A 14,140-nucleotide genomic window follows, 5' to 3' on the forward strand; every position below is an offset into this window, starting at 1 on the left:
GAGACAGATTCAACTGCTGAGGATTTGCATAGGTACAGCAGAACCTCAGAATCAGAAACACCTCGGGAATGGAGGTTGTTCATAACACTGAAGGAAATGTTATGGTGGTTCTTTCAAAAGTTTACCACTGAACATTGACTTAATATAGCTTTCAAACTTTACTATGCGAAGAAAAATGCTGCTTTTTACCATCTTAATTTAAATGAAACAAGCACAAAAACAGTTTTCTTACCTTGTCAAATCTTTTTTAAACTTTCCCTTTTTTTTTAGTAGTTTGTATTTAGTACATTAGTGTACTGTACAGTATTTCCTTTTTTTTGTCTCTGCTGCCTAATTGTGTACTTCTGGTTCCAAATGAGGTGTGTGGTTGACCAGTCAGTTCGTAACTCTGGTATTCGTAACTCTTAGGTTCTACTGTACCTGTAGGCAGTGCCAACCACACATCATCCTACAGAAAAAGAGGCATCTATCATGTTAATTGTTTCAGAAGTGTGGAGATTTACAAAGGCCCTAATAAGCCCCCCTCTCCCAGAATATCATTGGTCTCTTGATGATTGTTGGGTGGCTGTCATAGTTAATTTGACTCCTTCATGCTAAACTCTTGACACACAGATGGACGCAGAAAACAGCCTCTCATCCATCCAAACAAATATTAAAATATTTACCTATGAAGTAATAATTCCATTTCTTCTACAAGCTAGGAAGGAAGAGACACAGAGTGATTTTGTTGTTATTTCTATTTTTAAAAACTTGGGAGGTGATCACATACTATAGTGATGAAGTCATGTAAGTATATAGATAGAAGAAACCTTGTTATTGGAGAAGGACATTTGTGGAGCAACAGCCCCATGTGCTCAGAGAAACATAACCACAAAGGCATTCAAATGTTTTGTAGCCACTTCAGTAGCCAAGACTTCCCATTGTGCAGTCCAGGCTGAAATTCTTTGGGTGGCTGTATGTTAGAAACCTGCATGAACACTCTTTAATATTTACCTATTAGTGTAATTTTTGTGATTTTTTGGGACAGGGAGGAAGGGGAGGATATTTATTTTTAATAAATCATTCATAAAACATAAAAGTAACTAATACAAATACGTTAATTCACTGTTAGGAGAGATCACTAGAGATTTCTCTCACCAGCGTATCCAGATATCCTCGGGCAAGACTCTGAAGAGGATAGCCTGGATGTAGTGAGATGTAGTGAGAATATGGATCAGTTGTCACGATCACTTGGGCAGCCTCTCAGAAATGCCCACATTTTGGAGGAAGGATTCCCACACAACCGTTGCTGGAATTGTGCCCCTGCCAGTCTGATGGAAATACTCACCATCACCAAGGAGTATGTGTGAAAGTGACAAACAAAACCGGGACAAACTAGATAGGAAAAAATACAAAATTAGTTGTTTACATAAAGCAGGAGTGGGTTTTGGCTGGAGATGCCTGATCCTTTGGGGCAAGGACTGCCTTTTTTTCTGGGTTTGTCTGTGTTTAGCACATGGGGTCCTGTTCCAAGACTGAAGCTCCTAAGTGCTACCACAATACAAATAATAAACAATAACTACAGTTTATTCATTGTGGGCCAGACCCTGATGCCTATATTTGGGGTGCTGAACCTGCTCCCACCAAAGCCTTTTTGTTACTGTCAGAACTGGGAGCTCATTTCAGCCATCAGTTTGTACATTGTTGTTAGTCAGGCAAAATTCTGACTGGGCCCAATCCAGAAAGGTGCTCAGCACCTGAAATTTATATCAGTTGCCACTGAAGCTAATTGGAATTGCAGGTATCCAACAGATGCCCAATTGTACTTAATTTTTAGTTCAATGGGAATTTTCCTTGGATTATGAAAACTGGAAAAGGACTTCAAGATTTGGGCCTGTAGGTTTAGTCTCTAATGACACCAACATATTCTCATTAAGATATGTGAAGATTTGTACGGTTGGTATAACTTCCTCAAGCACTGAGGTGAAGATTGGGGGTGAAATCCTGGCCCCACTGAAGTCAGTCGGTGTCTTGCCATTGACTTCAGTGGGGCCAGGATTTCAGTCCAATATCCAAATGATTTAATGAAAAACAAAACAGGATTGTTCTGTTGAACACTAGTGGTAAAAACTGACCTCCGATGTGCACATGCGTATCACACTGACATCATGGGGAAGTTTATGTGACAGAGATTTCCCCCCCAAGAACAGCAGGGATTAATGTGATGATTATGTTACTGTAATGAACACCTGCTATATGCTTCAAATCATGGCAGTGACACTTTTAGGCCAAGAGACCCACTGCATAAATTTTGGGGGGCAAGAAGGTTAATAATGGAGCTAACATGATGACTATCTTTTAAAGTGCTCTGGTTTTAGAGGGACTCTCGCCTTGAACTCAAATCTTGGACTAACATCTATTATTTCAGACAAGTTATGTTTAATTCTGGATTGGTATTAAAATAATTTCTATTTTTCTTAAATGTTTACCCATTTTATTATGCAAATGATAGACGACTAAAGACCTGAGATGGTTCTCTGTGGTTTATTTATATTAATTATACGCAAGAGAATGTTGTGGTTATTCAAAATTAATCAAGTTCAGAGCAGTTGTTGGTCACTAAACTCTAGGAGATATGTAAATCTATTGAAGCAAATCCTCTGAAATGGTTTCAAGTCTCTGACTCTGTAAGTAGTACGTTTAAAATTCCTACCTTAATTTAAACCAGTTTAAGATGCTAAAGAACCTATACTGAAATTATTATTGAAGATTGTACATCTAAATCCAGTTTGGATATGATTTTGGTGGTTGCAGATTTTTAAAAAATATTTTAAAGTAATAAATTATAAAGATGTAGGGTCAGATTCTTCACTCATTTATACAGGTATCTGAAGGACTCCATGGAGGTCCAAGGAGTTACATCAGATTTACACAAAAGTGAGAGTTCAGAGTTTGGCTGATATTTTAACAGAACATAATATGTAACATGGGGAAATTAATGTGTGAGAGAACCCCCAAACACAGTAATTTCTATCATTGCATATGGGATTTCAACAGAAACAAGCTGCAACATTTAGGGAACATTTGGCCTAACACACACATGGCAGAGCTCTGAGTTTTCAGGGTATCTTGAGTGAGTCAAGATCCCTGGCACATCCAGACTCATTCTCTAGCAGATTCTGGAGGAATTGATAGCATATAGTACATCGAGATAGAGGCATATTCTAGTAGTTTGAATTCAGAACGGAAAGCCTGGAACTTGGATATTATGGTCATAGCAGACCACATAACTGCCTTAACAGACAGAATTTCTGAGCCCTATTCTAGGCTCCAAAGCTGACTACCTCTCTGGCCTTGCTTGGAAGTCACTGAAGCCCCTACATTTTCAAACTTGACTGCCTAAAGGAAGGAACCCATGTCCACATTCAGGCACTTAAGTTAGTGGCCTGATTTTCACAGGAGTTGAGCCCTCAGGCTTGTACTTCATTGTGATCACTTTGCTCCAAGTTTTTCATAAACTGGAAAAAAATTAAAAAGAAAATGCAGAAGTTTTAGCTGCAGGGGGTTTTCAGCTTTCACCTCAAACTGTTCACACAGCTATATACAATGCAGTGAACACAAACTGTGCAAAATGCAATAGAAAGGGGGAAATGAAGGAATACCGCATAAGGAGCCCAATAAGAACTCGAAAGAGGTCTCACTGAAATTACCTTGTACAAATCCTGAAAGATTCCTTTAAGAATCAGGCTTGGAGAAAATGCCTAGGTAATAAAGTATTGCTTCAATTTATGTAAGCAAATGGCCAGATATTCATTACACAGTCCTTTACTGTCAGCTTTATCACTTGAAGATGTGGCACATTTTTCCCACCCCCTGTGCAGCTCTGTGTTCAGTATATATATTCATTGGCTAAAATAATTTGTCTGCAACCTTTTGAATATCTACTCCAAAGTGTATTTGAGCAACAGGGCAATAATCAAGCATAGCGCTGTGGCTGAACTTTAAATGTAATGCTGCTGCTTTGATTATAATAGAACTCAATGGGTTAAAAATCAAAAGTTCTATCAGTGATTAAAAGAAAAGGAGACTGAGGGACTTCCTTGGCCATCATAAAATATTCTGCTCATTTCATTGACTAGTGAGATGGGAGCAATCAGACTAATTTACATTAATCCTGGGGCACCACCTCTGACCTGGGAGAAATTCAGATTTAATTGGATTCACTGCTCAGCAGGCATGCCTGGAGGGTTTCAGAGTCAGTGTATCTTTACAGCAAGGCTTCAGATTAAACTGAAATCTGGTCTTTAAAGTTAAAGAAAGAAATTTGACTAATCTGACATTTGACCTGAATAGGTAGAAAAGTGTATTTAAAAGCATAATTACACACTGCTGTCATTACTGTGTATTTTAGATTTTCAGCATTGTTTCAAAATGGGGCTTAAAATATTTTCTTGTCCGTGTATTAAAAATGATGAAGGGAAATCATTCCCTTTGCTGTAGCAGGTACAACACAAAATAGCTAGATTGTACACTCCTCTCACCATACTCATTGGTCAAATGAGTTTGCAGGGGCACAGCTTAGTTCTCGTAGTTAAATATTTTCATAGAATACAAACACTACCATGTTGAGTAAAGCTGGCATAAACGGCAATCTGTGCCACTGATTAACACAGAAGTGATCTTTGATGAAGATTGCTGTTGCTAATTCAGTGACACATGCTTGATCACAATTCTCTTCCAGGTGTGCTAATAAAAGACTCTAAGTGGACGAAAATCTCCTTTGGAGAAGGCCAGGCAGCACTGTCTTTCACACATCTGAACAAGGATGATGAAGGCTTATACACCCTGCGCATAATCACAAAAGGCGGGGTGACCGAGTACAGTGCATTCATGTTTGTCAGAGGTATGCTTTTCATTCTTTGTTGGGAGAAGACTTAGCAAATTCAATTAGGAAAAGTCATTTAATTTAGCACCGTAGTTTAATAAAGGAAGCCTAAAAGAAATCCGAAGCATGGCATTATATAGATGAGAAATTTATCCTCTGGTCTGTGCCAGGCAATATAGTCACACTGCACCAGGAGGAGCTCAAGGCGTGATTGTGCTCCTGAAAATATGATCCTTTCTAGAGACCCAAGGAGCCCATCCTTAATGATGGTGCAGCCTACTCCTTTCTACAAAGATGGCCAGCTTCTCTGACTGGTGCTCTACAGCATAACAGGGCACTGTCTGCTCCTGCCTCCTAGCACCATAGGAACTTGCTCAGACTCCGTGGTTGTGTACTCACACGTCACACCATGCCATTTGTTTACATTTCCTCCAACAACCTCTTTACAGTCCCATGCAATAATGCTATTTACAGTGTCCTCCATGCTTTTGGGACTTTCAGGACTCCAGAGGAGCAGAGGTCTCCCTTTTTCAGGTCTCTGCCTCAGTTAGGCCTGTTCCTCTCTCTCCCTTCCTTCCTTCTAGTGCCTTTATTATCAGTCTCCTGCTGATGGGCTAATTGGCTCTTTAGCTCACCCACCCCTCACACCTGATTAGATAATTAACTTCAACTGCATCAGTCTGCCTTCTCTGGGGGAACTAACTGGTGTAAAATGATCAGCATGTAGGCTCACTTGTTAATTCCCTACACTCTGTCACATAGAGCCTTGAACGTGCCTGCACCCAATCCCTCCTCTTTGTGCTGGCTTTTGCTACTGGGCTCACTAGGCTGGAGCAGGCCATTTACATTCTCAAGTTCAGGGACTGTGGTTATGCCTGATCCTTGCACAGAGAGTGGTGAGGAGGGGGAAGGAAGATTCTGTGTACCCTCCCTTCAGTGTACCAGAGCCAATCACAGCCTAGCACTTTGTTCACTTGGGCAAGAGAGGGAAAAAATGTGTTTTTTTCACTAGAGACATAGATGAAAAGGAGAGGAATTCATTAAAATAGAATACAGGTCAGAGTTCACCCTCACATTTGCATTCACAACTCCCACTGATTCAGCTCGAGCTCCCACAGGCATCTGTGGGCAGAGCGTGGCTCTACATTTCTTTTGCTTTTAAAAATGAGTGTGTTTCTGTCTGTGCAGTTCTTAATTCTGATCCTCAGCAATTGTAAATTGGTACAGATCCGCCAAAGGCAAGGGAGCTATGCTGATATACTCCCAGTGAGGATCTGGCTTATTCTGTTTACAAGTGTACCAGCACGTGCACGTGGTCTTCCTCAAAAAGATTTCATCCACACAGGTCCATTTGTGTGTGTGGGTGGATACGGGTGGTGGCTGGGTGTCCATCATTTCCTGTGTGGCTAGTGCACAAACTGCATTGGCTCTATGGCTACACTGCATTTTAACATTCCCCTCTCTCCCCACTCAACGGCAGCGAGTCTCTGAGCCTGACTCTACAGACTCAGAGTCTCACTACAACACTGAAAACAGCTGTGTAGACATTCAGGCTCAGACTCTGAGGTCAGGGAGTGGGTGCGTTTCAGAGACCAAGCTCCAGTCTGTACCTGCATATTCACACAGCTATTTTTAATGCTATAGCATGACTTATGTGAGCCTGAGTGTGTAGACCCAGTCTCTGAGACTCACGCCCATGGGTTTTAAAATGTAATATAGATATATCATCTGTCCCTGGCAGCCACACTCCCTGCTCTCACTGGAGCCAGGCTACTAGGGCTTCCTTGTTCCTAGTCCACTCCCTTGGAAGGAGAATCCCAATTGAAAGGGGAAAAGGTCATGGAAAGCATATTAACTTTCTTGGGGAATCTCCGTTGATAACAAACGAATAACAAACACATCCTTTCTACACCTACACTTTGACCCCTTCCCCCTCACAGGTCCCAAGATTTGTGGAGAGCCCTCCATGGGATCCATTCCAATGGGAGACAAACTTACAAGGTGGTACCTGACCCCCTCCCCCCTTTTCATGTGGCCATGATCTGAAGGTAGAGGGCAACCTCCCGGTATATAACATAAGGGTTCAATCAGGCCCATAGTTCTGAAATTTCAAAGGGTGGGATCATACTGGGGCCTGGACCTGAGCATCTACCTCTCAACACTATTGTCATTGCAAAAGGGTGGTAAGTTGTGGACAGAGATACAGGACTTCTCTGATTCACCCTAAACTCAGGTGCTAGAATCCTGCATAAAGATACAGCATAAATACTTCAGCAGGAGAATGTTTCTTGAGGTGTGATATGTCTCTGAGAATATGCAGAGAAAGTCTTAGGAACAGTCAAGACTTGGGAAGAAGCTTAGATTGAGGTTTCTGTCGAGTGGTGGTTGTTTCTGTCAACAACAGAGACAAAGCCAGGAAAGAGGAAGTTTGGAATTTATCCAATATGTGTATACGCCTTTTCTAGCAGGGCAAAAACTCTACCTGTTAACAGGCTTCATTAGGAGTTGTGGGTGCTCAACACTTTTTGGGATCAGGTCACATATAAGTGTCTCAGCTAAGAAACATTAATTACTTATCAGTGTCTGTATCTCAAGATTTGAATTAGGAAGTAACCTTAGAAATGCAGCAAACTCTCTCACACCAAGTAGCCTTAGGAAATGTCTTTTTCCTGACCACATGATCTTCAGTGAGTTCCCCTCTCTGACCAAGGAGTGACTGAAATCCTTCTTTCTGAAGGGTGAGATTTTCAGAAGCGCAAAGGGAAGTTAGTTGTTCAACTCTTATTGAAAGTCAGTGAGAATTTGGTGCCTAATATCCATTTCTACCTTCCAAAATTTGCACCCAGGTTTCTAAACCTATAGATAGACCTCACTGGGCTTGCTTCACCACTGTTACTCCAGTGTAACCTCATGGAAATCATTGGAGTCTCACTGGCATAAAACAGGAGTAATAGATGGATTGAGCAATCTGTGTAATTCTTCTTTGTGCTATAGCAACAGAGTCTCTCTCTGAACCTGAGAAGTATTGTAGTCAACTCTGATTTATTTTTTTTTCTGATCTAGATGCTGATGCATTAATTGCTGGAGCACCCGGGGCACCAATGGATGTTAAATGCTATGATGCTAACAGAGATTATGTCATTGTAACCTGGAAACCACCAAATACAGCCAGTGAGAGTCCAGTCATAGGATATTTTGTTGACAGGTGTGTGTGGATGTACATTCGTGGATTTGTTTTTTTGTGTATCACACTGTATATACTGAAAAAATTCACTATTTTTATGCCCTTCACCTCATTACTGAGTTTATTTGGGGCCACTGTAGTTCCTGGAACAAGTTAGAACAGCCTTAGGGCCGTTCTAATTTGCACCCTGCTGGAGCAGCCTTCAAGGAGTTGTTCCAGTTGCTGGGGAGCATTGAGTGAAGCAGTGCTCCAGCCCTGCCCCTTTTTCCTTCATGTTATCTTAAACTGGTGCTTGTGTACTCCAGACAGTGATTCATCCAAACTAGGGGACTACTCAACTGAAAGTTTAAGCCAACATGATAGCCCTTTTGCTCCTGAAATCTGCTCTAAATTATGTTGGCAGTCCTGCACAGGACAGGCAGGTCAGGATTAGGGGAATCCTAGGCCACATTTGCACTCCTCCTGACTTGCAATGAGCGCTCCTCAGCTGTAGTCAAAGCCCAGCATCTCATCCTTCACATTTAAAATGAGCAATGTACTATACGCACAGATATTACTGCTATAATTTCAGTATATATAGTATTCTATATTAAAAATAATGATTTACCCACTGTTGCTACATTGTTGTATCTGATACACTGTAGTTATGTCCTATCTCCCAGACTTCTGGGAACTGTAGGTAAATGTTGATTTTAAAGTGGCATTCACTAGGGTGAGATTCACCACTCTGAGGCTCTACAATGTCTATGGACCATTTAAGTTCCATTTAAACACTCAAAATAAGGCTTTACATGGTGCGTAGACCATGGGTGAATGTATATAATCTAGTGTTACTTTTGATATAACACAACAAATTTTCTCTCAGTAATAAAGTATTATGGGCCATATAGCCAGCTGGCATCAATCGAGGTTGCTCCATGGAAGTCAATGGAGCTACACCGATTTAAATCAGCTGTGGATTTGGCTCTCTGTTAATAGGCACAATACTAATTGCACATACTCATTTTGGCTCCCTGATATATGATCTCCTTTTCTTACTCCTAGATGTGAAGTGGGTACTGAAAACTGGGTCCAGTGCAATGATGCTCCAGTAAAAATCTGCAAATACCCTGTAACTGGACTGGTTGAGGGACGGTCTTATATATTCCGTGTAAGAGCAGTGAACAAGTCGGGTATTAGCAGGCCGTCTAGAGTCTCTGAAGCAGTTGCAGCTCTTGATCCTGTTGACCTGGACAGATTACAAAGTAGGTAATGCAACAACTAAAAAGCTGTTCCACATTTACACTGTAATTTTTGAAAGAGGTTTTATTTTTCTGGTTTATTTGGTGGGTAACCAAATGGGCAGTGCCAACCTCTTCATTTTGGATCTGCTTTTCAGCTTCCATTCTTTCCCAGAGCTCCTCCACTTGCTAATTATAATGAAGACACTCCCACTGTGACAGCAAGGTCCACACTGGCAACTTACCAAGAGCCTCAAGAGTGCCAATTCATTTACATATAGTTGCACAATTTTTAAATGTAAAAGAAATGTTTAAAGCTGTAACAAGTAAAATTTTCAAAAGCAAATAAAAGCCAGTTTTTGAAAGGTATTTAGATATTGTTCTGCTTTGTGTTGTAACACATGAGGGCCAGGTTTTGGAAGGTGTTTAGGTGCCTAAATAGCTTTCAAAATCTGGCTCTGTCTCATTTTCAAAGGTGTTGTGATGCTGAGTGGAGCAATGCCTAAATGCCTTTAAAGATCAGGACCAAAGTCACTTTTGAAAATATTACTCTATATGTCTGTGTTAGCTGAATGGAATTTGCTTGTTGTTTGAATTCACTAGTAGTAAAATCCTACAATCTATCCTCTATTTTTTTAACATCCAGTTGTTACAGGCAGAGGCCAGCCATTGGCTGCATATTGCTCTTCTATCACATGCTGGGCACGCCTGATATTCTGGTCTGTAAGGGAACGCTATCAGTGCTGCTCTAGGTATAGGCTATGGTACCTGCTGGAGAGCAGTTAGATGAACATTCACTTTGACTGAAATTTAACACTATACAAAGGGTCAGCTCCAGGGCCGACTCTACTATTTTCGCTGCCCCAAGCAGCGAGCCAAATTGCCACCGCAGACTGCAGGGGCAGTCCGTGAGCCATTAGGGCGGCACATGCATTTCCATGGCAACGGCAATTCGGCGGCAGCTTCTGTCTTCAGCTGGAAGACAGAAGCTATGCTGCCGTGGACAGCTGAACATAGAACACCTGCTTGGAATGCTGGTGTCTGAAGCCAGCCCTGGTCAGGACGAAGGCTATGGATTTGTGACACCCTACTCAAGCTCAGTTTTGTGCTGGCCTTCTGTCCAGGGATGAATTTCACCCACTATGAAGACTAAAAGTTCACTTGTTCCTTGTAACGTGTTGTTGTCCTCAGTTAACTTACTCACACACATTCATGTCCAGTCCTCAAAAGTCCAGTTGATAACACACATTGCCACTGTGCCACAGCACTGATTCCATCAGTTAAGAATATGATTCTTGTTTTTCAGTTAATCTTTAAATGATCTCTTCTTGTTTGTGAGTGAGTATTAGTCCATGTGAGTAAATGTGGCAGAATCAGTGTGTAACAATGAATGAGAATCCATATGTACAAAGCTGTAATACCAGAGTTGAGATAGCAGACACTACACAAGTGTTTATCTGTAAATACACTTTATTGCACAGAGAACTAACTGTAAATGAATGTTTTGGTCTACAGCTGTTAATCTGGATGGAGGCAGAGAAATTGTAATATGTCAGGATGATCTTGAAGGTATGTAGCGCTACCATGATTTCATTTCATCTGTTTATAACAAAGGAATTTAAGATTATAATTAGAAACATGAGAGCTTGAAAAAAAAACCCACCTAGTGAGCCAACTCTTAATAAAATTAAATAAATGCAGATATTCAGGCTTGCAAGCTTAAGATAATATCAACACAGGCAAAAGTCTGAGAGGTGGGATAGATTCATGCTTTTGATTGTGCCATTTTCACTAAGGATTTCTCCTTCTTTCTTTCAATAGTCACAATCTGAGATTAAACAGCTGAATCTCATGTTTGATTATTGCCAATTTATTTCTCATCCCTATCCTATGAGACAAGTGTGGCTTTTTGGTCAAAGTTGGAAGCTCTGGTAAACATTGTGTTTGCCACTTTTAATGGAAGATATACTTTTTCTGGGAAGTGCTAAGGGTTTGCCACAGTCAGTGATACCTGTAAGAGTTAGAGATTCTCAGTAATTCTCAGGATGAGGTCCTAGATGCCTTCTACCTGCAATTTTATTCTGAGAGAGTATTTGTGCTGCTTACTTTGCCTGGCAAGATACAAATGTTAACTAGGATAGCTAAGTAGTGTTGAAGATAAAAGGGTCTAATTAATCGCTCTCACACCAGTATAAAAGTGGTGCAGCTGCACTGATACTATGACATAGCAGGGGCGGCTCTAGACGTTTCTCAGCTCCAAGCATGGTGTCATGCTGCGGGGGGCACTCTGCCGGTCGCCAGTCCCACGGCTCCAGTGGGCCTCCCGAAGGTGTGCCTGCGGAGGGTCCACTGGTCCCGCAGCTTCAGTGGAACCGCGGGACCAGCGGACCCTCCGCAGGCACGCCTGTGGAAGGTCCACTGGAGCTGCGGGACCAGAGGACCCTCTGCAGGCATGCCGCCGAAGGCACCCTGCCTGCCACCCTGCTGGAGACCGGCAGAGCACCCCCCACGGCATGGCCCACCAAGCACGTGTTTGGCATGCTGGGGCCTGGAGCCACCCCTGGACACAGTGGAGTTTATACCCATGTAAAACTCATGTAATGGAATGGAGAAGCTGGCTGAGAGATTTGAGATGCCTTTGTTCGTAGGCATTCTGAACTGCAGAATGGAAAATTTTAAGGATCTTGATTCTGACAATGTTTGTTACTAATGAAATGACAGTGTTACTAGACTGTCAAATGGTTAAAAAATAATTACAATTAGTAGCAATTTTAATTGCACTGTTAATACTAGAATACTAATTTAACTTTTATTATAAATATTTTTTGATTTTTTTTTCACATTTTCAATAGGGCTCTCAGTTAATCGCAATTAACTCATGGGTTTAACTCAAAATTAATCATGCTTAAAAAATCACAATTAATCACAGTTTTAATCGCATTGTTAAAAAATAGAATCCCAATTGAAAGTTATTAAATATTTTTGATTTTCTACATTTTCAAATATATTGATTTTAATTACAACACAGAATACAAAGTGTACAGTACTCACTTTATATTATTTTTGATTACAAGTATTTATACTGTAAAAATGATAAAGAAAATAAATAGAATTTTTCAATTCACCTCATACAAGTACTATAGTGCAATCTCTTTATCATGAAAGTGCAACTTAAAAAAAAATCTACATTTGTGTTACATAACTGCACTGAAAAACAAAGCAATGTAAAACTTTAGAGCCTACAAATCCACTCAGTCCTACTTCTTGTTCAGCCAACCACTATGACAAACGCATTTCTTTACGTTTACAGGAGATAATGCTGCCCGCTTCTTATTTACGTCATCTGAAGGTGAGAACAGGTGTTCTCATGGCACTTTTGTAGCCAACATTGTAAGGTATTTACATGCCAGATATGCTAAACATTTGTATGCCCCTTCATGCTTTGGCCACCATTCCAGAGGACATGCTTCCATGCTGATGACACTTATTAAAAGAATAATGCATTAATTAAATTTGTGACTGAACTCCTTTGGGAGAGTTGTATGCCTCCTGCTCTGTTTTACCTGCATTCTGCCATATATTTCATGTTGAAGCCGTCTTAGATGATGACCCAGCACATGTTGTTCATTTTAAGAACACTTTCACTGCAGATTTGACAAAACCAATCCGAGATTTCTAAGGATAGATACAGCACTCTACCCAATGTTTAAGAATCTGAAGTGCATTCTAAAATCTGAGAGGAATAAAGTGTGGAGCATGCTTTCAGATGTCTTAAAAAAGCAACACGCTGATGCAGAAACTATAGAACCCACACCACCAAAAAAGAAAATGAATCTTCTGCTGGTGGCATCTGACTCAGATGATGAAAATGAACATGCATTGGTCTGCACTATTTTGAATTGTTACTGAGCAGAAGCCGTCATCAGCATGGGCATATATCCTCTGGAATGGTGGTTGAAGCATGAAGGGATATATGATTCTTTAGCACATGTGGCACATAAATATCATGCAACGCGAGCTATGACAGTGCCATGTGAACTCCTGTTCTCACTTTCAGGTGACACTGTAAACAATAAGTTGTCAGCATTATTGCCTGCAAATGTAAACAAACTTGTTTGTCTGAGCAATTGGCTGAACAAAGAAGTAGGACTGATTGGACTTGTAGGCTCTAAAGTTTTACTTTTTTATTTTTTAATGCAGATTTTTTTGTACATAATTCTACATTTGTAAGTTCAACTTTCATGATAAAGTGATTGCAATACAGTATTTGTAATGAGGGAATTGAAAAATACTATTTCTTTTGTTTTTTACAGTGAAACTATTTGTAATAAAAATAAATATAAAGTGAGCACTGTACATTTTGTAAATCAATATAGAAAATGTAGAAAAATTTCCAAAAATATTTATAATAAATTTAAATTGATAATCTATTATTGTTTAACAGTACAATTAAACTGTGATTAATTGCAACTATTTTTTAAATCTAGTTAATTTGTTTTATGTTAATCACTTGAGTTAACTGCAATTAATTTACAGCTGTAACTGTTACACAAGATCACGTAATCAGAAGGCTTTCCTCACTTATACTGGTTTTACATTGGTGCAACTCAAGTGACTTCAATTTACATCCACATGAGAAGTGAATCAGGCCCAGGGCTTTGTATTTTGAAATTTCCAGGCACCAGGAAGAGTATTTAGATTTCTAAATACCTGGCTTGTGGGTACTAGCCAGGAATATAGATATCTAAATGCTATTAATTATAAACCTAATTACTTAAATCTGCAAAATTGGAGGCTAGCTTTAAAAATGTTGGCTCCTTAGTTCACATAATTGATCCCCCTACCAATGTCGGATGATCTTGCAGGCTGTAA

General features: G+C 40.3%; 1 protein-coding gene across 1 annotated transcript in view; it reads left to right on the forward strand.

The window, feature by feature from the left end:
* The window catches only part of MYOM2 (myomesin 2), a 116,174-nt gene that overhangs the window by 31,161 nt on the left and 70,873 nt on the right, over positions 1-14,140 (forward strand). The window contains exons 10-13 of the mRNA XM_032777054.2: positions 4,721-4,882; positions 7,928-8,069; positions 9,093-9,292; positions 10,784-10,837. Of these exons, the coding sequence (XP_032632945.1) occupies positions 4,721-4,882; positions 7,928-8,069; positions 9,093-9,292; positions 10,784-10,837 (558 nt within the window). The remainder of the gene's footprint in view (positions 1-4,720; positions 4,883-7,927; positions 8,070-9,092; positions 9,293-10,783; positions 10,838-14,140) is intronic.

Source organism: Chelonoidis abingdonii, chromosome 3 (genome assembly GCF_003597395.2).
Source record: "Chelonoidis abingdonii isolate Lonesome George chromosome 3, CheloAbing_2.0, whole genome shotgun sequence".
NCBI lineage: Eukaryota > Metazoa > Chordata > Testudines > Testudinidae > Chelonoidis > Chelonoidis abingdonii.